Source organism: Netta rufina (assembly GCF_964035555.1).
Source record: "Netta rufina genome assembly, chromosome: 5".
In the NCBI taxonomy this organism is placed as follows: domain Eukaryota; kingdom Metazoa; phylum Chordata; class Aves; order Anseriformes; family Anatidae; genus Netta; species Netta rufina.
The window spans coordinates 2,391,912-2,415,834 of NC_140128.1; the positions used below are offsets into that span (position 1 = coordinate 2,391,912).

Here is a 23,923-nt window from a genome sequence, read left to right on the forward strand (position 1 = left end):
AGACAGAACACAATTTTGTCAGACTTGGAGGGAGCAATAGTGGTAGGAATATTTATGTGTCAGCTGAAAAGGCCTTTTTGTTATACCCATTTTCAGTCTCTTTGATACAGTGTTGAATGATCAGTTGGCCTTTTTGGTATTTATACCATAATCTTTCTGTATGTTCCTCCTGTGCCTTCCCGTTTCCCACCCTCCGTGAAGACTGCTTTGCAGAGAAGTCTTTGTCTTGCTCTGCTTTTTATAAAGAACATGCAACATTTGTGGTTTGGATACTAAATTACCTTCGCTTCCATTCCAAAATCCAAACTTTCTTTCTAAAAATGTGTTTTGATTTTGGTACTGTGTGTCACACCCACTGTTTGCTTCTGTGTGCTTAGAAATGAGTAAGAAAACTTTTTGTGAAGTGTTCCATTCTTTGAGGGAGTTTTAGCTGAAGGCTCTGTGCTTTTGAAACTGCTTCTCTTCCTCCTTAGTCTGACAAAGTCCAAATAAATTAATCTCTTGGGGCACTTGTCTGACACACATTTTCCGTGTTACCCAGCCAGACAGTAGGATAAATTAACCCTCACAAAACCCTGTGCTGGTACAGCTAGGTTGCTCCCCATTTGCGAGCAAGTCTGGCTGTCATTTAATCATGCAGTATGGAGTGCAGTCCTACTCTAAGAGAACAGCATAATTTGCTAAATGTAAATTGGTGCTGAACTGAACGACATAACACTTCTTTAAAAACTGTTTGTAGTTGATTGTAGATAAGGTCTAATTTTTTGATTGGGTGAACAAATGCATTTTGGCAAGGATTACCTATATGAGTATTGAGTACAATTGCTGCCACTTACTTATTAGCTAAGCATGTAATTCATTCATTAGCAGTGCTTTGCAGTTACTTCTAAAAATAAAAATGAAAAGAGTTTTGTAGTTTTTCTTTATTTTGTTTGCCATTTACCTTTAGAGAGTGACGCTGCCTGGCACAGAACTTGTGCTATGCAATCTCTGCTGTCCTTTCAGAGAGGCTTTGCAGTCTTTGTAGACCCATTTCCTGGATTAGTCTGGCTAAATTATGGATTATTTTGTCTGTTAAGCTTTTTCTTGTGTACAGTAATTCAAGAGTGGCATATTGGCATAATAATGTATTCAACTAGTTGAGTTGAATATAAAATCCAAATCTTGTGTTTATAACTCTTTAAAAAAGTCTGAAGATGTTAGTGACAATATTTTGATTTCATGCAATACAGAAGACGGTTAATCGTTTGTCAAGTACACTTTTTTAATTGTACTTAAATAAATACTTAAATTCTACAACAACAGGAAGCAGCAGAATGATACATTTGTTGATGTAGGATGTCAGATAATTTAGAACAAATTACAGATTCTTTAAATACTTGAAAAGAGTGAAGGTCAGGAAGCCTCTATTCAAAAATTTCCAGCATATGTATAATATTTTACAGGATGCATGTCTGTCCGTAACTGCAAAAGAGTAATCTGTAAAAACCAACTTGTTTGTTGTTTTTCATGTTGTCTATTTATGCCCTGACAAATTAGCATCGGATGTAGTGTGGAGTCTAAAGACCAGTGTGCAGTTCAAGGTTACAAACAGGCAAGATTCTGTCTTATAGCATGAGGAAACTGGACTCAGGCTGTTATTCTGGACTGTTTGTTTTCAGTAAATAACATTCTTGGCTTGAAATAATACCTTGTTGGCTTGGCCAGATAATTTAATCAATTATTTAAATGGTTTAAAACAGGAGAGTAATGAAAAATCTTTCTATGTGTAATTTGATTCTGTCAGATGTAAATTTCTTTCACAATCATATCACTTTTATTCTTGCAAAAAAGTATGTCTGAAAAAGAAAGTATGTGTGGAGAAATAATTTTGCATCAAGTTAATTAGTGAAAATAAGAAAATACCAGCTTAGATGTCTATCCTGAACACTTATTTATATTCTTCTATGTTATATACAGAGTATTTAAAAAAAAAAAAAAAAGCTGCTGGTATAAGAGCACCTCTCTGGACTCTCTGGGCTGTTCAAGTTGGTCAGTATAAGTGGTTAACCTGGATTTCACTATCCCAAGCGTGACTCCAAACAGAGTAGCCAGCTGTCAAGAAGTTGGTTGGTATTGGTGCTGAGTTTCTCAAGAGAAGAGTGCTTCTACTATGCAAACACAAAACAGAAAAGGTTTTAGAATATCTCCTTTGGTATAAGTTTCATGTTCTTTAGGCTATGATGCTTTCACTCAGGAAAGGAAAGGGGAAAAGCCAACAACGTTCTCCCTTAAATCTAGCTTTTGCGAACTATAACTGAAGAAATAACCATGGCTATTCCTTGTTGTTTATTTGCATTGTATTGTTATTTCCTACAAGACATTTCTTGATTTATATATGGATAGTACAAATCAAATACTCTCACTACGAATATTCATTTGTATTGGAGGTAGCTTTCTAAAATGAAAATAATTTTGTTTTCAAATGTAAGCACACGAGATTCCTAGGACTCTAAAAGTCAAGTTTCAGGTCTCTTTTGTCTGCTTCCGCTGAAATGCGGTCAGTTTTAGAGAGGTGACTTTCTGCTTTTCATGCTTTCGGGATGCCATAAACGGCTGAGAGAATTTAGAAATAACTTTGAGATGGAGACTGAAACCATTGAAATCCCAGGCTCAGGCTGAACCTGAGGATGCCTTCAAGTCCTGCCAGTTTCATTAGGTAACGGGTGCACGTTGCTCCCATGCTTCTCGCCTGCATCCGGCTTTTGTCAAGCCTCACAGAGAGGGTGCGCCAGTGTCTGTGCCCTGCGTGCTGCCCTTCTGTCCTCCCCCGCTGGGTCATCGGGGAGGGAGTTCAGCCAACGACTGGTTGTGTGGCAGCAATATTTATACACGTTTCACACATGCTTTTAGCCACTTATTTCAAGGACTACAGACATTCCACGAGGTCCACCAAAATGGAGTGAAAATGCCTCCTATCCCTTCCCGTGTGTTGGGCAGTGAGCACTCCTTCCTGCTGCCAGCCTGTCTCCTTGCTTTGGTGACAGCTTTCATTTGTCCCTTTTCAAACTCACAGTTGGATCTTCCCCAGTGTCCTGTCTTTTTCCTGTTACTCCTTACAGAACCTGCTGGTATGTGATAGAGATGCTTTCAATTTTGGTTATCATCACAAGTTCTGTAGATAAAATGGTGCGTCTGTCTAACTCAGCAAAGCTGGGGCTACAGCTGCTGCATTTGCATCACAGCAAACATTTCAAATTTGTCTTCCGTGGCCAGTGAGAAAGCACTTAACAGTTGAGAGGGCAGCTAATGGAATGTAATAAAAACTATATTTGCAGTAAATACTCTTATGCATGGCATCAAGTTCATACAGGGGAGGCAACAGCTAAAAATAGTCATCTTAAATGTCAGATCATACTGGCGTTGATTAAGCTACAATGTGAAATGCCTTTGTGAAGTGCAGACTACATCTTTATCTACAGCTGCTAATATACAGCAAAGCCAGACTAATTTCCCTAGTGAAGTTATGAAAGCCTCATATACAGTCCTCACTGCTTAATAATATATATATATATTAAAAAAAAAAAAAAAGAATGTTGCTTGCTTGCTTTTTTTTCTTCCTTTTTTACTCTAGTAAGTGTTGTTTTTTGAGTATTGTCACTTTGTCCTTCAAGAAAACCAGGGGAGGAAGGAAGGGCTGTAGTTGAATTCAGATGACAAACCTGTTGTTGCTGTATCTTTTTTGTTTGTTTATTTTATGGAAACTAAGACCTTATTTTTCAGGTTATCAAGATCATACTCTATTAAGTAGAAAAGTTGAGTAACTGAAGATAAATGCTGAGTTTTGATCTGTCTTAATATAGTATATATGAACTTGGTTCTTAAAATAAACCATCTCAAAAAATCAGAAATAAAAAAAAAGTATATGTACTAGATGTCCAGAATTTTCTGTAAATTGAAGACACTTGCCAAAACCCATTTCTTACAGTGATAAAAATAAAAGTCTAACAGATACGCAGGTTTATGTTATAGAAGAGCATGAAGATTATCTGTATTAGATATACAATAGCATGTCATTTTATTAGTCTCTAGGAGACCTGTGATCTCATGCTATACTGCGAATGTGTTCTCAGTTTTGCTTTTAATAGGACAAGAAATAAATTTAACCATAACACTTCAAATTTAATTGTAATATTTTGTTCTGGCACTAGAAATAAGACTATATGTGTACCTTTTTAAAAAGACCAATTTTCAGATGCCAAGAAGTTCTTGCAGGTGTCCTTGTACATAAACAAATAATCCTGACTTCCACTTCATTTACGCATTTTGTTAGTAAAATATTTATATATATATATAATTTTAAGTGTTCAATTGTTACGTACTATTTAGAACCATGTATTGTTTTGATATTTGATGAGGAATCCTACATTTAGAAGAGATCTCAAGTGAATGATGTTGATCCTGGATAAATGTTATGACTTTTAAAAGTATTAGAATTAAGATATTTCTTCTAGACTCTTGAATCATTACAATCCACAATGAGAGAATGTCACATTGCAAGAAAAAAGGTTGATTCTCCTGTTGAATGCTTTCATTAAGTGAATGTTTTTATTTTTTTGTAAAATACACAGTTGTGTAGTCAATAATATGCAGAAAATGTTTTATAACTGTCATGTTCAGTGTTTTTATAACTCCCAGCCTAGATTGCAATTTTAAGATGTACAGAGTGGAAAACCACCTCTTGCAATAATCTTTTAGTTATGGATATTTGAACTGTAAGAGGCTTTTTGAGATAATTACCAAAGTTGTACCAAAAGCTTATATTCACCAAAAGTGAGTATTTGTGTTGTACAGGCAACAGTTTCTAACTTGGAGTACAAATCTATACATGCTTGCATACAAGAAAGGACCCTGTTTCAAGTTAACTTCTAACCATTTGCTGGGAAGTGGTGTTTGATTCACATAAGCAGACTTGATTTTCCTTGAACCCTGTCATTACATCATGTATTGCAAAGGAGTGTGATTTATACTAGCACAGCATTATTTATGCTGCTAAAGGCAATAGTATTTGCAACAGTAATTTGGTAAGCTTTTCCGTGACTCCCATCCTCGAGTTGTCTCATATCTCTGCCTTGATTTCATGAAGCGGCTATTAAGATTCCTGGAGAACAGAGTTAGAAATCACAAGCTTTTATGTTATTGACTTTTTCCTCCTAAGAACTGAGTCTTTTTCTCAAGAACCCTCTGAATCCTTGTCCTTTATAGGAAGCAAAATTTAAATGTCAAAGAGGAAAAAAATTGGCAAAACATGAAATAAAAATTACTGAAGCAAAATGAAGTGTTAATTATAATATGACTGTGGTGGCTCTTAGTAGTCACTTCATATTGGGAAGATTGTTTTAGGATAAGCAGTAGTTTTGTTAAGGTAATACTGATAACACAAGCTATATCTTCAGGGAACCATCATACATTCCAGAATATTGCAGGAAATTTCATAAATTGTGGCATATCTCAGGCATGTCTGTTTCTCAGGATGGAACTTTTGTTTTAAAGGAAATATATTTTTGATTTTCCCTCTGAGCATAGGGCTTTATCTCCTAGAAAAGTTATATATATATATATATATATTTTTTTTTTTAACAAACAAACAAACAAAAACATCATCTGATTCGCCTGTCTTACTCTAAAACTAGTGGGGCTTGTTTAAGCAGTCAGCTCTTTAACATATCCTTCAAAATGACATGCACACTCTTACTGCCCTTTTTTAACCTTGTGACTCCACAGTCACAGTGCTCTTCACAGATAGTGTGAGTGTGTTTACTAGGAAATCTGTCTCTTTTTTGTCTTTGAGCTCTGCAGTATGATTTATTTTCATGGACTTGATCTCAAGGTTTAGAAGTTAAGCATGGATCAGTGACCACAGTTGAGTTCTAGATACAGAGGAGGCTGTGCAGAAGATGCACATAGTACTGTTTGAAGTCATTATGAAGTGTTGCTGAGAGGATGAAGTTCTTGAAAGTGGTGTTGAAAGGGAGTTATAATATATTGTAAATGTAGAAGTATATGAAATATATTCAGATGGTGTTTTAGCAACCTGAGAAATAGAAAGGAAGCTACGCTAATTAGAGGAAAGGTAGAAAAACTTGGTGGTTGGCGATTTGTGCATTTACACATTCTTTTGAAAATTCCTTCAGAAAATGGTTACATTTTAATGTAGTTTTGTGTCTTGTTTTGGCAAGTTGTTATATTTTTTTCTTTTTTTTTCTTTTTTTTTTCTTTTTTTTTTTTTAAAGGAATCCAAAATGTACTCAGCTTATTCTGTGCCGTGCTTACAGAAAATAAGGTTCTCTTTCACTCTGCAAGTTTTCAGAGGCTTAGTGACGCCTGTAGGGCTCTGGAGTCTTTGATGTTTCCCCTCAAATATAGGTGAGTTGAGCTGTAAATCTCTGAACTCTTTGACTTGTTTTATATTTATAACTCATATTTCGTTCTCCTTAACAAAAGTTGTGCTGTGTTTATTCAAATAAGCCGAGTTTTTTCACAATCAGATCTAAAAGTCCTAAGCTGTACACTGCATCAGTGAAAATCTGGTTGTGTTAAGACAGTGGAAACAACAAAAGGAGAAACATCCTACCTATAAATACAATAGAACCCTACTTACAGCATCAGTCATATGGTAAGACTTGATAGTGGTAATTGATGAGTAAATGCCTGGAAAAGGGAGCATTTGGACAAGACCTAATAGCAGTGTGCCAATAAGTAAGAGGCAGTGCGTGCCAGGAGCATGAGAGACTGTGGTCATAAACTGAAATAGCAGAGGGATAGGTTTCTGACTGGATGCAGGGAAACCATGTTTTATTGTGATGATAACTAAGCACTGGAACAGAGTGGAAGACTGTGGAAACTCTGTCCCTGTAGGTTTTCAGGACCCAACTGGACAAAGCCCAGGACAACTTGGTCTTTATTCAGTCTTGACTCTGCTTTGAGCAGAAGGTTGGACTGAATGATCTCCTGAGGCCCTTTATAACCTGAAAGATTCTTTGTTTCTAAGATAACATCTGTATTAACTTGTAACACAGTTTTAAGTCATTGACAAATGTCCACCAGAGCACGAATTTAAATCAACAAGTTGATCTTCTCTAAAAAGTCGTAACTGAGTCCAGCTTTTTGAAATGGAAAACTTAATGTCAAATCATTTGGATTTTAAGCAAAAAGACATGTAATTCTCACTCATCTGTTTTAAAAGAAGCTTGTACTTTAGTAGCATCTTTTATTTGTTTAAAATATTTCCTGGGTGGACATACTTTGATTATAGAGTAAGAAATAAAAAAATGGAAAGTAGTTTTGGAATATGTTTGCTTATATGATGGAGTAGTAATGAATGTAAATTTTTGATCATAATTATCAGTTAGGAGTTGAAAATGCATTTATTGAGATCCAGATTTTAATGTTGCTCTGATGAAAAGACTTATTTTTTTCAAATTGACAACTTTAATCAAGTAAACAATATCTGAAATGTTTCTTCATATAACATGTAGCTGCTACTTCAGTATCAAAGTGAACAATTTCATCTTGAGATTTCTTATTAATATTTTATGAAAGGATGAATTGTAGCTTTCTCTCCAAAAACTAGCTGCGCTTTGAAAAATGAAAGTATTATACACAACCTTAATGTCCCTAGTTACCTGAAAGTTGTGGATGAATATCTGTATAACATAAACATTACAAATATAAATTGATTTTTATTTTTCAAAATACTTTTTTTTTATAAGAAAATGTAGACACTATAATAGTTTCTAAGTTTACATCTCAGATATTCCTTTAACAGGTACTTTATAAAGAGGTATTTCATCTTTTGTCTTAAAAAAAAGAAAAAGTTGTTTATAGTAAATTTAATTTGCAGCAGGAAGATTGAAAAAAATATAAGTTGTGCTATGCACAGGAATAGTCAGAAGCTTTTTTTATTTTACTTTATTTTATTTTATTTTATTTTATTTATTCTTTTCACAGTTATCCCTATATTCCAATTCTTCCTGCACAGCTATTGGAAGTTCTCAGCTCACCAACGCCTTTCATAATTGGTGTACATTCTGTCTTTCGTAATGACATTCATGAACTTGTAAGTATGTCTACCTAGAATATTCATAGTCACAGAATTACCTAGGATGTTTAGTTGCAGGGAATTTCCATACTTCAGAGATGTTCATATGAACCATTCATATACTTTTAAAATATTACTGTAGAAGGCTTGATAAGACCGATGAGGAAAAAAGGAAAATCATTAATTCTTCTATAAATATTTTAAGTCTATAAAGCAGAAAAAGGAAATTATTTGATTCCAGTGCAGGATGGGAAGGAATGGATCTATTTCCAGCTTTGTCATGTCAGCCATAAATACGAACAAATAATTTTTGGCATTTTCAAATTTATTCCCAATTATGTTATTTTATTTGTACTTTTAAATACATATTTCAGAACCTGAAGCAGGGTTACAGAGGTTCCTAGAAACATGTAATTTTACTTACAGTTGTCATCATTGTGTCTTTTTGAAAACAGAGAATTCAATATCCCAAATCACTGAACACAGACCTGGAACATCAAGAAGGAGTTGGGTTCCCATTCATTTTTCACAGCCATGTTCAGTCATTTGAAGTATTTAGAGCATTTCCTTTTACAAAAGTATTCTATACATTAAAGTTCATACTGTTTTAATTTGTTTATGTTAATTTATGTGCAGGTCATGAAATTTCAACTGTTGTGTTTTTAAACCATGCTCACAGGATAATGCTTGCAGCACAACCACTAATATTTTTGTCCTTTACAGTTAGATGTAATCATTGCAGACCTGGACGGAGGCACAATTAAAATTCCTGAATGTATTCATCTCTCTCAGCTCCCAGAGCCACTGCTACATCAGACTCAAATGGCACTTTCTCTAGTATGTTTTGATAGAAAACCATTTTCTATTCTCTCACCTCTTTCAAAAGCAAGAAAATAGAATTTCGGTATTCAGTTGCTTTCAAACACACTGGAAATGTGAGATTTAAAACTATGATACATGCCAACACTCCTCCTTTCAGAATAATTTATGATCTGAAGTTACAGTTAACATCATCAGTAATTTAATTTACTACTAAAGGAAGTTTTTTCCCTATTTAAGAGCAAGGTAGTGATTTTCCTAATAGTACATTCAAAATTCTTAAAGTTTATTTCTCTAATGCCTCTTTATTAATATCTGAAAGTGATCGATGAGGAATTACCCAAGAAAGCTGTTGAGTTTTCTGTCTAGGAAAAAAAAAAACACAACTTTTTACTGTGTTAATTAGGTTCATTGACTGTAATAGGGGTTTTGGTAACTAGCTTACATGTAGAAACATGAATTTGATAAATTAACCCCACCTTTATTTCCATTAAGTCTTTATAATTTATCTCAATTGATTATTTGAAGTATTTACTATCAGTAAATATTATTTTGAGAAAGCAGAAAAAATAAATTGTTCTTGCCTCAGCAAAATGAGGGGAAAAATTATTTTAAAAATTCTCTAGGTTTTGCATCCTGATTTGGAAACAGCAGATTATGCATTCCCTCCCCCACGAACAGCTTTATCACACGCAAAAATGCTGGTAAGATTTCTATGTTATGTCTGACTTCCTTAAACAAAAAACCCTTGAAATTTTAGACTAAATTTCTTTAAAGAATTTTGCCTTTGTGTTTTCGTTTCCATATCCTTTACAGTATTATTGGTAGAGCAAAGAATTGGCATAGGACTTTGCATTCTGCTCTGTAGCAGCATTCTGATATCTAATAATGATAGGTATTTTATATTTGAAAATATTGGAAAATGAATTCCATGGTTTTTTAATACTGCTTTTGGCTTTGATGAACTTCAACCTAAATGAAATGATAAACAATTGTCTATAATTTAAAAAAAAAGTTGTTGTTTTGTTTTGTTTTGTTTTTTTACTAAAGTCTAGTTAACTTGGATTAAAAATAATTGCAAAGCCATGACAATTTAATAATTTGGTAATCCTTCTTGCTTTAGCCTGCAAGTGTGTAGAATTGAACTGGAGTTGGTAGTCTAAACTAAAATCCAAAAATGTAATCCAAATTTCACTTAGACTAGTTTCAGAATTCAGCTAAGATCTCATTTTGGACAGTGAAGTTATAAACTAATGTCATTTTATATGGAAATATGAATTTTGTTAAATCTGAAAGAAATAACCATGTTTTCAAGATGTCCAAAAAGTCAGGGAATGTGTTAAAATCCTAGAGTGCAGCTTGGACCCAAACAAACCTAGAATGTCTCTCAGTAAAGTGAGTCCTTACAAAAATAATGTAAAAATTGAATAACAATGATCAGACAACACATGTAGAAAAACATTCACAAAGGACAGCTTTATGGAATCTTATAGATATTTAGTTATTTTAAAAAGTTACTGAAAGCTTAAACTTACTTAATTTATACTAACTCGTTGATTAAACAGCTCATCAGCTGTTTACCCAATTTGATAATCTAATATTCTTTGCTGCTTGCAATTTTTCAAATTGAAATTTGTTGAAAAAATTGTTCGAGACGCCACAAAAACTGAAGTTTTAAAACAAATTTTAGGACCTCACGTTTTAGACATGGCCATGGTCTGATTAGGTACTTGAGGTAAAAATGAAAATAATGTGGGTCACACAGGATTGAACAATGTTTCAGATGCATTTGGACTGAAGATGTCCCTGCCCCAAGTCTGCCCTCATCTGTTCATATCATTTCCACTAAACCCTCAATGTTTATTTAAGCACTCCCCTGCTCATTTAAGTCAAACATAACCAGGACTTTAAAGACCTACTATTTTTAACTTTTTAAGCTAACCCTGGCTTGTTTTGGCTGCACTAGATTGGCATGTGAAGATTTGAGTTGGAAGAGTCATAAAAAAGTAGTTGAGCAAAGCTCAGAGCAATCCCCGCAGCAGGCTGCGCAGCATGATGCCTGCCCCGCTCTGAGCCAGGCTCCCGTCACCACTGCCAGCTTAGACTCCTGTGGCTCCCTGCCCTCATGCCTGCTCCAGTGGCACTGCCTTTGTGTAGTGCTGCAGAGCTGGCCTATTTGAGGGAATAAATCCAGGCAAAGATACCCCTTTTTCTTTCATTAGCGTCAGTTTTCACTCAGGTTGGTTCCTTCTTGGGTTTTTCCACGTGACCACTCAGCTACTCTTGATTACCCTGACACTAATGTGCAGGTGTGAAAAAGGAGCAGCAGGAGTGACAGGGTCGATATGTAATAATCATTACCATCTGTATTGCCATCCAGAGACAGGTCAGTGAAACTGTAGCCTTGCTTGCATCGGATAGTTTTGCATGCGTGCATATCTGCACTTCACATGCTGCACTGCTGCACTGGTTGGCAAATTTGTAGGCGTTTATCAGATAGCTTTATACAAAGTGTAGAAAAAATTAGGAAATTAAAATGTTTTGACAGCATGTTCAATTACATCTCGCAGGATAAAGAAGTGCGAGCAATCTTCCTTAGGTTATTTGCGCAACTTTTCCAAGGATACCGGTCATGCCTTCAGCTGATCAGAATTCATGCTGAACCAGTCATTCATTTCCACAAGGTAAAAGAGAAAGTTATTTTTATTTAGTTAGCATTTGTTTGTGTTGTGTTATTTCCAGGTGCTTGCCTTTTGAACGAGTGCTTAAAAAAAAACTTTTTTTTTTCCATTGCTGTTGACATGTAAAATTTATCAACTTAGAAGCATATAGTTTTGACATAGCATTGTATCAGTGCATTGTAGTGGGAGTAATTGTTGAGATAGTGATGAACATGAAGTAAAGTTAACATTAAAATTTAATATAAAGAAACATTTGAGGGATAATCAAGGAATTTTGAAAACATATATGTTCCTACAAGACAATACTTAAAAGTATCAGTTTTGTTTTATTACCTGTGAGATTTATAAAACGTGTGCACCAAAATATTGTTACTTCACTCCTGAATTTAGGTACAAAGACATCTTATGTAATATAAAAACTTTCTCATTAGAAAGTACCTCATATTACTATAAGCTGATGAAAATATATAGTTGCTTATAAATAAATAGTTGAATTTATGATGCTGATAAAATACTTGCCTTGTTTTCTATCTCTAATGCAGGCAGCCTTCTTGGGCCAGCGAGGCTTAATTGAAAATGACTTTCTAACCAAAGTTCTCAATGGAATGGCATTTGCTGGTTTTGTGTCAGAGAGGGGTCCGCCCTTTAGAGCCTGTGATCTTTTCGATGAGGTGAAAACTGTTTTTTTATCCAAATAAATTAAAATGTACCAATGACATTGTAACGTGAAAAACTTAAATGCTTCCAAACTGTCTATTATACAAAGTTTATCTGTTATATAAAGTTTATGCTAATCTTTTCAATTCTCATTATCTACTAAACATGCATTTTTAGCTTACTTTCATAAAACTGTGCCCTGCTCATATGTATGAAGTTAAACATTTGTGTAAATCATGATAATGCTGTTCTTATTGTCAGGTTTGGAAATTTATAATGAATCACATGTGTTAGTACAGAATTATTTTGAGTAATCTAATTACATTCTTAAAACATTGAAAAAGTAATGGAGAAATATTAAATTAAATACATACCCAACAAAATCAACTGGGACAAACATTTTTTCTGTTAAAAAGCAGTACTGTACTTTTCCTGTGCTGTTTTTTATTTGAATGTACAGTACAAATAGAGTTTGCATAGTAGCAGTGCATTGGAGAAATGTAAATTGTAGCATTAGAAACGTTAAAGGAATGTTTTAGGTTTTTAGGACTTGGTGTTAGGTTAGACTCTGGCAGCAGAAGCTCTGTAAGAATCTTATGTTCTAGGGCAATGTGACAGCACAGGTTGTTCTTTTTCTTTTTTCTTTTTTTTTTCCTTTTTTCTCAGTTTCAGTTTAAGATTAACATTTTGTAATTTAAACACGAAATAAATTATATTAGTTGAATCATAAACATTCTTTTTTCTTTTTTTCTTTTTTTTTTTTTTTTTTAAGTTGGTAGCCTTTGAAGTTGAAAGAATTAAAGCTGAGGAAGGTAATCCACCAAAAATGATAAAACATGTTAGAGAACTTGCAGAACAACTCTTCAAGAATGTAAGTTTACTATACCTACCCCACTTTAGTATCGATAACACTAGAAGTTCACTTGTCTGAGATAGATCCAGTGTCTGAAAACAGAAATGACTGCTTGTGGTAGTTATCTGCATTATGACTTTGGAACTTTAAATACCAACAATTTTATACATTAAGGATGTTTAATATATTGACTGATATATTAATGCTGGTATTAATTTACCTACTGCTCTTAGTACTACTTGGCATACTGTTTTCTTAGTGTGTATTCATGTAATGTTTATAAACTGTTATTTTCTCTGCTGCAACCTGTCTATGCCAAACGTGTCTTCTTACTTCTCAACAGTTTCACCTATGAAAACCGTACATCCAGTGTAGATAAATAGACGTAGTGTATTCTTCCAGCAGATCTCTCTTGCTGTGTAACACAGGCTCCATGATTTGCATTCTCAGCAAGTGTTAACTATCCTATTTCTTACATGTTGTTTCTTGAACTCTTTGGGTTTCCTAAAATACCATTTCCAGTTTCATTCTTTTCTTCCTATCATGCCTTTATCTTGTACAGTGCTTTTGTAAAATCTCTTAAGATTCTATTAGATAGGGCATTTTGTTTGCTTCTTTTATTTGGCATCAGCTAATCTCCATCCCCTTCACACTTCCTGTCGTTGTTCAGACTCCACAGAGCAATATCTGTTTTGCAATCAATCAACACCTTTATCACCCTATCTTTTTGCTATCCCACTTCCCAAAAGCTATGATTTACAACTACACTGCTATAAAAAACACAGGAATTACTAACTGCTGCTAAATTCTGGGGTGTTTTTGTTTGTTTGCTTTCAAAAAAAAAGAATTGCTTTTGAGCATTTCATCAGTATTAATGCAGTCTTTACTTTGGATAAGATTAATATCTTAGTATAGAAAATCCAAAATTTTACAACCATTGCATTCAGGAGTTCTTGTGTCTGTAGGTGTTGGATGAAAAAAATACATCTGTGTATTTTGAGTGGAATGTGTGGATAGTGAGGAGTGTGAAATGAGAGTAGTCTGACTTTTAATACTGTCCTTAGCTGATGAATTTGTGCATCTCTTCAGACATGGATTTGGTCTTCACCGCTCCCCCAGCCACCTCTTTTTTCCACTGAAATTAGCAAATGACCTTTCAATGACCTTTCTGCTTTTTTTTTTTTTTGAATTAATGAAAGAATTGATACACAGGTTAACCTCCCTTGATGAAATGTCTCTGTCCATTTGTGGTATAGCACATTTGTTAAAGTATTTTAAATTTAATGTCTTTATACTGATGTCTTAGAATTATTGTAAGTGAACGTAAGAGGTATGTCAGACATGAGAATTTTTGTTACATACACTCATTTCATCCATGACATTAAATCTGTAATAAAATGTTATTTATTTCATGGCTTACCTTCTTATCCTTATTAGTGGTAAGTACTGGTGGAATCATCTTCTATTACAAGTTAAAAATATGTAACCTAAAATAAAAGCTCCAGAATAAATGTTAAATGTTATGCTACTAAATTAATAGTAATGTTCTGTATACCAAAGTGCTTTTTCCAAATTCATGTCTTTATTTCAAATTAATGCTGTCAGGAGGTATATTGGTTGACAGTACTGCAGTATTCATTACAATTAGTTTCATTAAAAAGTCGACGGGCAATATTCAAGTAAAGTAGTCTGGTTCTTTTTGATCAGGTGGCAGAGATGTGTGGATTTGAATTTGCAGAGTGTATGACAGAAAAAAAAATTAGGGGTACCACACTTAAGTTTCATTAAAATCAAATTATCTTTTTTTTTTTTAACAAACATTGGAGCTATAATGTTATAAGCATATGATTATTGCAGTACTGTCCCATAAATATGGGAAATTTCTTCAAAAAATATAATTCTTATTATCATTCTAAATTACTACAAAGAAAATGGAGAACATTTGGATTTGTTTTCTTGTGTATATAGATCCTTCTTTAGAATGAAAGAACCTATAGAGCATAAATGATTGCATATATGCAACTTCTCACTTAAATAATTTCATAAATCAGTGTCAAGACTTACTCATTTTCATCTGTTCTTATGATGAGATTTCCTTACACCATTGAGAATGACCAGCTACTACTTCACTACCACCAAGTTAATGATTTAAAAAGTCAGATTTTTAATAGTTACGCATCTTTGAATAAAACACTGTGATAAGTAACATTGCTTCTAAAAGTGATGCCTAGAGCTGTCTCATTTGAACCTAATTGCATGACATATTTTGATATCACAGAATCACAGAATTGAAGGGGTTGGAAGGGACCTCAAGAGATCATCGGGTCCAACCCCCCTGCCAAAGCAGGTTCCCTACAGCAGGCTGCCCGGTAGGCGTCCAGACAGGCCTTAAGTATCTCCAGAGAAGGAGACCCCACAACCTCCCTGGGCAGCCTGTCCCAGTGCTCCGTCACCCTCACCAGGAAGAAGTTCTTTCACATGTTGGTGTGGAACTTCCTGGGCTCTATCTTGTGGCCATTACTCCTTGTCCTGTCCCCACAAACCACTGAAAAGAGGTTGGCCAAACCCTTCTGTCTCCCACACCTCAGGTATTTATACACATTGATGAGATCCCCTCTCAGTCTTCTTTTCTCCAGGCTGCACAGCCCCAGGTCTCTCAGCCATTCTTCATAGGGAAGATGCTCCCAGTCCCGTATCACCTTTGTGGCCCTCCGCTGGACTCTTTCCAGGAGATCCCTGTCTTTTTTGTACCGGGGAGCCCAGAACTGGGCACAGGACTCCAGGTGAGGCCTGACCAGGGCAGAGTAGAGGGGGAGGATCACCTCCCTTGACCTGCTGGCCACACTCCTTTTAATGCATGCCAGGATCCCACTGGCCCTCTTGGCCACGAGGGCGCACTGCTGGCTCATGGTCAACCTGTCGTCCACCAGGACCCCCAGGTCCTTCTCCTCAGAGCTCCTCTCCAGCAGGTCATCCCCCAGCCTGTACTGATCCATGCGGCTGTTCCTTCCCAGGTGCAGGACTCTGCACTTGCTCTTGTTAAACCTCATTTGGTTTCTTCCTGCCCATCTCTCCAGCCGGTCCAGGTCTCACTGAATGGCAGCACAGCCTTCTGGCGTGTCAGCCACTCCTCCCAGCTTTGTGCCATCGGCGTACTTGCTGAGGGCAGACACTATTCCCTCATCAAGGTCATCGATGAAGATGTTGAACAAGACCGGACCCAGCACCGACCCCTGGGGAACACCGCTAGTCACAGGCCTCCAGCCAGACTCTGCTCCTCTGATCACCACCCTCTGAGCTCGGCCAGTCAGCCGGTTCTCAGCCCACCTTACTGTCCACTCCTCTATCCCACACTTTCTCAGCTTTGCTAGCAGGATGTCATGGGAGACAGTATCGAAAGCCTTGCTAAAGTCAAGGTAGATGACATCCACCGCTCTCCCCCCATCTACCCAGCTGGTGATGCCATCATAGAAGGCAATGAGGTTGGTCGAGCACAACTTCCCCTTGGTGAATCCATGCTGACTACTCTTCATAACCTTCATCTCTTCCAATTGCTTGGAGATGGCATCCAGAACAAGCTGCTCCCACACCTTTCCAGGGACAGAGATGAGCCTGACTGGCCTGTAGTTTCCCGGATCCTCCTTGCCTTTCTTGAAGACTAGAGTGACATTGGCTCCAGTCTTCAGGCACCTCTCCTGTTCTCCAGGACCTTTCAAAGATGATAGAGAGTGGTTCAGCAATCACCTCTGCCAACTCCCTCAGCACACACAGATGCATCCCATCGGGACCCATGGATTTGTGTGCGTTGAGCCCACTCAGATGCTCCCGAACCACCCCCTTGTCAACAAGGGGGGAGATCTACACTTCCCAGACCCTTTCTCCCACCTCCAGGGTTGAAGAGTCCCGTGGGGGAGTCCTTGAAGCAAAGACTGAAGCACAGAAAGCATTCAGTATCTCTGCCTTCTCAGCGTCTCCCATTACCAGGACACCCCCCTCGTTCAGCAAGGGACCCACATTATCCCTAGTCTTCCTTTTACTGTTTACATACTTTAAAAAAATAATAATCTTATTACCTTTTATCTCTTTTGCAAGCCTCATCTCTAGGTGGGCTTAAGCCTTCCTTGTCGTGTCCCTGCAGGCCCTGACAACACTTCTATGCTCCTCCCAAGAAGACAGACCCTTTTTCCACATTTCATAAACCTTCCTTTTGATCTTATCGATGAGCTCCTTGCTCATCCACACAGGTTTCCTGCCCCCCTTCCCTGATTTCCTACTCTTTGGGATGCACCGATCCTGAGCTTGGAAGAAGTGCTGTTTAAATGTAACCCAGCTCACACGTGCACCCTTGCCCTCTAGCAACCTATCCCATGAGATACTCCCAAGCAGGTCCCGGAAGAGCTCTCCAAAAGTTGGATCTCCAAAAGTCCAGGGCTACAATCCTGCTTTTAGCCTTACTTCTTCCACCAAGTTTGATCTTGAACTCCACCATCTCATTGGCGCTGCATCCCAAGCTGCCCCCAACCTTCCTAACAAGTCCATCCCTGTTGGTAAGGACAACATATTTTATTCCACAATTTTAATAGTCATTATGTTGTAGCTGGGACAGTCTAGATATATATGAGGAAAAGGTTCATTGGGGAGAGATAATGTTTGTATTAGTCTAGCTGGTGCAAGTGGAAAATCTAGACAAGTTTTTGGCATGTACTGCTTCAGTAGTTGAAGGCATTAGACATACATTGCTGATCTGTATGTCATTGCATATGCAGCTGGCATTACGTTTGTTATGTCCAAGATAAAAGTAACTCTTTCTAGATCTTTCCTCTGGACCTCTCTTTTCAATTAAATGGAACGTGAAATAGATATTTTCCCTTTCTGGCTTTTTCCTATTATATGCCATCTGTTACCCCCCACTGAGGTTGTGTTTCTTTTCTCTGCCTTGCTGCTCTTGGCATCTGCTGCTGTCATCTTTCTCATAGCTAGATTTTTGGCTTGTTTTATTAAACTCAACTGTGCAGAGAATTTGTACGGCTAAGTAGCTGGTTTGTTTTTCTAGATCTGAGTTCAAATGCGTTGGTTTGAGACTGCTTTTTCTCTAATTGATGCATTTTGTCTTCTTGTTGCCTTTTACTTCTGTAAATGAAAGCACCAGGCTAACTCCTGATTCTGAGTTGTATTGCAATCTAGTTATGCTTTTACAACAGAAACCTAATTGTTTGCATAATGCTCTTTAGCAGCTATACATAGCCAACAGCATAGAGTCAAACTGAATTGGAGTAAATTCAAATGTGACTAATGACAATCCCTTGTATATGGATTAAGAGAAGAAAATACCCTGTTTGATTTGACAGCTTTACACTGCTCAAGACATAAGATGTAATCCTCTTAATGGTGGTGAAACCCTTGTGGTGCATTTTAATCTCTGCTGTAATTTTGGAAAAGGTACAACCTGAAGCCAGAAAAGAAACAAAAAGTGAGAGAAGTTTATCAAGCATTTGAAGAAAAAATAAAAGAAATAGTGCATTTTCATACCTTGCAGTCTTCAGGATGTCGTTCTGAGAAGTGTGTTTTACACATGCTGAAGTCAATGTGGAGGCAGTTAAGAGAAATTTCGTGGCTTGTGGTGTACATGGTCTTCATAGTTGCTGACCACCAGAGGCAGAAGATGTGTGTGGGAACATACTGTGCCCTGATACTGTATCTGATATGACAAATACCCAGGACAAGAAGTAAAATATCACACACACAGCATCCCTTTTGTTAAGTACAGAACATATTTTGGCACTGTCCTCAGTACTGCAGTATTGCACAATAATGTCACACCAAGACGAGTATCGGAACAGTTACGTAGCAGACGGAGCAACTATTTTGGTAGAATAAGTATGGCAGTGTTCTGTGATGCAAAACTGAATTGTTACTATTTTTTTTTCCTATGCTGGGGATCTCATCAAGAAAAGTGAAAAGCAAAGATAAAAACTTTCTCTGGGGTTGCTTATTACATTTTCTTTTAAAGAAAAAGAAAACAAAGACCATAAAAGAGTGAGTGAAACATCACTGTAGACAAACATTTCTCATTGCAGTGGAAATTCTGACTTTTTGCAATGATAGTGATTTCTATCCATCAAGAACATCCCAAAATCTGAAGTTACAGCTTCTTTTTACTTTCCTTGTAATTTGTACCCATTGTTTCCTCTCTTTGACTGACTGTATTAATCTTTTTCCTTTCTTTAGTGCAAGCAGTGAATTGTATAACATATTTTGCAGGACATGCAGAAATTACAAAAATGTTACCTAATGAAGGAGGGCCACAGTTTCAAACATGATACAAAAATTAATTTTCACTTTGTAGACTTGACCAAGTTGAGAAAGTTTCTGGATGCTTGGTGAAGAGACTGTATATTATATTTTTCAACCCTGTCTCTAGTATAGAAGCTAATTGTCGTGCTACTTTCTATTTAAGTCCTAAATATTTATTAAGTTGCATAAAAGCAACCCAAGTTAAAAAAGTGATATTCTTTTGCTCTCTTTCTTATTTGAATTAATTTGGATGTTGACAAAAATAACTTTATAAAAGCCTTTAAAGAGTTTGGAAATACTAAAGTAAATGAAAAGGTGATGTGAATTTGAAACATGATAGTAGTCAGCTGTATTAGTTGGCTTTTAATCTTTCAGGTGTGACAGATACACAAAACAGTGATGAATTCAGTGAGGCAGCTGGTAACAAAACATAACATGTTTGTGTTTAATGTTTTGGTTTTGGCCTGCAGGAAAATCCCAATCCCCACATAGCATTCCAGAAAGTGCCACGGCCCACAGAGGGCTCCCACTTGAGGGTTCACATCCTCCCATTTCCCCGGATCAATGAGTGCAGGGTGCAGGAGCTGCTCCAGGAAGGCCTTGCAAGGAGTCAGGGTGCCCCCCCTGCAACTCGGGGAGACAAGAAGTGCGTCGTTCCAGCAGGTCCCCCTGTTGGTATGTTTACCTTTTCACTAATTTACCTGTTTGTCATCCTATCTCATGTGTTGAATATATAATCAGCATGGCTGCAATGTGTTGCATCCAAGAAAGATACTGAGTTACTAGAACGTGTTCAGAGAAAAGCATCAAAGCTTGTGAAAGTACTAGAAAACTAGACATGCTTAGGAGCTGAGGGAACTGGGGTTGTTTAGTCTGGAGAAAAAGAGGCTGAGGGGAGACTTCATCACTTGCTACAGCTACCTGATAGGAGGTTATAGTAAGGTGGATGTCAGTCTCTTCTCAGATGACAAGTGGTTGGACTTAAAGTGGCCTCAAGTTATGCTGGGGAGGTTTAGATTGGATATTAGGAATAATTCCTTAAGGGAAGGTGTTGGTAAGAATTGGAATGAACTGCCCAGGGAAGTGGTGGAATTGCCATTCCTGGGGATATTGAAGAGGCATGTAGACATGGAGCTTAGGGACATGGTTTAGTGGTGGAGTTAGTAATGCTAGATGGACTCTCAAGGGCCTTTTCCAACATAAATGATTCTACAATTTCATGCTCATATGGTATTTTTAGCAATCACTGCAAACTTCAGTACATAGACTTACTTGTTTGCAGTTTTAAAAGCCCTCTTGCATCAGACTTCAATAAGAAGTGAACCATCTAGAGTGTGATTGGCATAATTAAGAACAACAGTAAAGGATTTGGTATAATTAAGAACAACAGTAAAGGATTTGGTTTCAGTTGGATTGAGCCTAGTAAGTTAGGTACTTTCTTCATCTAGCTGTGATGAATATCACCATATGTTAATTGTATGGCTGGCTGAAACAATCTTTGAAGGTTCAGGTTTCTCATCTGGCACTAGTGGAAGATGTGGAAATCACTGGGAAAAGATAAAGAACAAACAAGCATATGTAATGATAATATGTATATAGGTATCTAAATATAAAGAGCAGATGAACACATTTCTCAGTTTAATTTTAGAACCCCCAAAACCTCAATTCATCATATTCATCAGTCTGAATAATGGCAGAAATAGGTATATTTAGTAAACCTTCAGGACACGTGAAGGTGGTAGAGCTTGCAAAATTACTGAAGAAGGAGATTAAAGTACCAGTCAACCTCGGCAAATTAGAGTCTGTAGTGTCTGTTGAATGCTGTCCTTCTCTACTATTTTTTTTAGATAAAGTATTGCTCTTGCATAGGCATGATCAGCTGACTAGACAACATTTCTTCAGAAATTCATTTTGGGATTATAATGGTCATAGGGCAAACATGACCCAGCAATGTCAAGCTATTGCAAAAAAGACAAACATATTAGTGCGATGTATAAACAGGAGTACAGTCAGTGAACCCCATGGAGAAATCCTTTCGTTGTTCTCAATAAGACCTCAGCTGGATTGTTTGTTTCCATTTTTGGACAGTGGAAGACTGTCTCCGTTTTTGGTTCTGTTGGAGGGAGTCCAGAAGGCAAGAAGAATGACCAGTGCTCTGGAGAATGTGACCTACAAGGAAAGATGGAGAATTGTTTAGACTGAAAATTGGAAGACTGAGGGGACAGATAGTAGCAGTCTTCAATTACATAAGAGGCTGTTAAAAAGAGGAATCTTATCGCTATCTGTAGTGATAAGAAATAATGGGTGTAATTACAGCACAAAAGTCAAGTTATTTGTAAGGGAAAACTTGGTAAAATGAGGATTGTGAGGCATTTGAATGGATTTCTTGTGAAGCCAAGGAGTCTCTGTTATCACAGAACTTTGGGAACTTACTAGACAAACATGAGGAATGACATAAATAGAGTTGATCCAGTCTAGGGACAGCAGAATGAACTAGATGGCCTCTTGTGGCCTGTGTCAGGCCTGTTTCTCTTTGGTTTTGTGTCAGAAGAGGGTAAACTTTATTTACCTGCCTTTGCTGTTGACTAGATCATTGAATCTGTTAGTTATGGAAAGTTAAAAGGATATTCTGTTCTGCTGCCTTTCTTTAAAAGTATTTCCGGGCTAAGTGCAAGAGAAAGTTTCCTTTCTTAAAAAGTATATATTTTTGTCCGTTTTATGTTTTTTCAAGAAATAACTTTCATACTCTTATTCCCAGCTATCCTCTGTGTCAAAATCCTTGGATATTAAGAGCGCATCATTATCTACATAAAGGGCATATTATGTGTTTATATTCTATTTACTCAACACTAAATAGAGAAAAAGAATGCTAGATCTCCTATTCTGATTTTTCTTGACATTCAGAACAAAACACCACATTAAGAAAATAATCGTTATATCTCAACAAATTGGAATCTAGAAAAGAGAACAGGTCTGTTAGTTTTTATTCCATGTCACAGAATTCTTGGCACGGCTAACAAATTCTTTCAGAACAATGTAGTTATCTCCTGCTACACATGAAACATACAAGAGTATGCAGTTCACTATAGAGCACGTGTGTGTGTGTGTTTATACGTGTATATGCATGCAAATTTGTATTCTCTATTAATTTGTATTTATATATTTCATGAGTATGTTAACTAGTTCAAGAGGTTGGAATCTCCATGTGCCTGTATGAAACAAATGGAAGAAAGTAGTAAAGAGAACTGAAAGTAGTAAAGAGAAACTGTTTTAGTTGAAATTAAGAGCACTCATGCAGGTAGTATAGAAAAAAACAAAACAAAAACAACAACAAACAAAACAACAACAAACAAACAACATTCTATGTTCCCATCTGTATATATTTGCTTAACAGAATAAAATGCAGGGCACATTATTTATTTTTTTATTTTAAAGAACATTCTGGTATTCTTTGTGACTCTTGCTGAAGAAATTTACTGATGTATATTCATCTTTTCTGTGATAGTTTCCATAATGGAAAAAGGAAGCACAGTTTTCAATAGTGCACAAAGGCTGGAAGTTGTTAGAAACTGCATCGCATTCATTTTTGAAAATAAGTTTTTGGAGACTGAAAAGGTAATAAAATTAAATTTAAACTTTCCCAAGTAAGTATTAACTGTTAGTGTGTCAAATGGAGACTGACCTCGTAACAACAAGTCTTGAAGTCTTATGTTTCAAATACTATTATTTTAATAATTTAAGTGAATGAAATAAGCACCAAAACTCATCTAAATGCAATATTATGTGTAATATGAGGCAGATGGATTTGGAAACCTGAATGTTGATGTTCTGTTTGCTAGTTTATATTACCATCATAAATAGTGCTGTCCATGTGATTTTTTTTCTTTTCAGAAAAGATTTATATTTTTCCGACAATGTTGATAGGAGGAATGTAAACAAAAAGTATACGTAGACATTTCATTGTCAACCAATGTTCTTTCAGATTTTCAGTCCAGTTTATTTTGCTGTTTTTAAAAATCAAGAATTTGAAAAAACTTAGAGATGAATATAAATATTTGGTATGTCTATTTTTGCTAAAATGTACAAGTTGTCTTCCTTAACATCCTTATTTTTTCATGTTAAGATGATGCCCCTTTTTCTTGATTCTGTCCATATAATTTTATAATTTTGATTTCAAAACAGTCACTCAAACTATCATTCGAATTTAATTATGTGTATGAAAATGATAGTAAAATTATTTTCAGAAATTTTTCAGCTTCCCAGAGTACCATCTGTACACATCTCTCAGGCTATGCAGTTCAAGACAGGAAAGCAGTGTTTCTTGATTTACAAGATAGCGTTATGAAAATACATACAAGAATACATACAAGAAATGTCCTAATAAAATGTGTAGCTGTCCTGAAAGAATTTTGATGCATGTGCAACAGTTTCTTAATGTCTTTCAACTTGCAGGCACCTAGAAAATTTCAGTAGTGTTTTTTTGTACCACTGCATAGTAAATGTATCCTTTGACAATAAGCTGCCTTTTGTTATTTATCA

At 36.3% G+C, this 23,923-nt stretch overlaps 1 protein-coding gene across 2 annotated transcripts in view; it reads left to right on the forward strand.

The window, feature by feature from the left end:
- Positions 1-23,923, forward strand: part of SBF2 (SET binding factor 2) — a 251,265-nt gene that overhangs the window by 127,496 nt on the left and 99,846 nt on the right. For both annotated transcript variants that reach the window (XM_084288403.1, XM_084288404.1), the window contains exons 7-15: positions 6,273-6,405; positions 7,990-8,098; positions 8,804-8,917; positions 9,526-9,603; positions 11,470-11,583; positions 12,123-12,251; positions 13,010-13,108; positions 19,855-20,059; positions 22,890-22,999. In XM_084288403.1, coding sequence (XP_084144529.1) covers positions 6,273-6,405; positions 7,990-8,098; positions 8,804-8,917; positions 9,526-9,603; positions 11,470-11,583; positions 12,123-12,251; positions 13,010-13,108; positions 19,855-20,059; positions 22,890-22,999 — 1,091 coding nt within the window. The remainder of the gene's footprint in view (positions 1-6,272; positions 6,406-7,989; positions 8,099-8,803; positions 8,918-9,525; positions 9,604-11,469; positions 11,584-12,122; positions 12,252-13,009; positions 13,109-19,854; positions 20,060-22,889; positions 23,000-23,923) is intronic.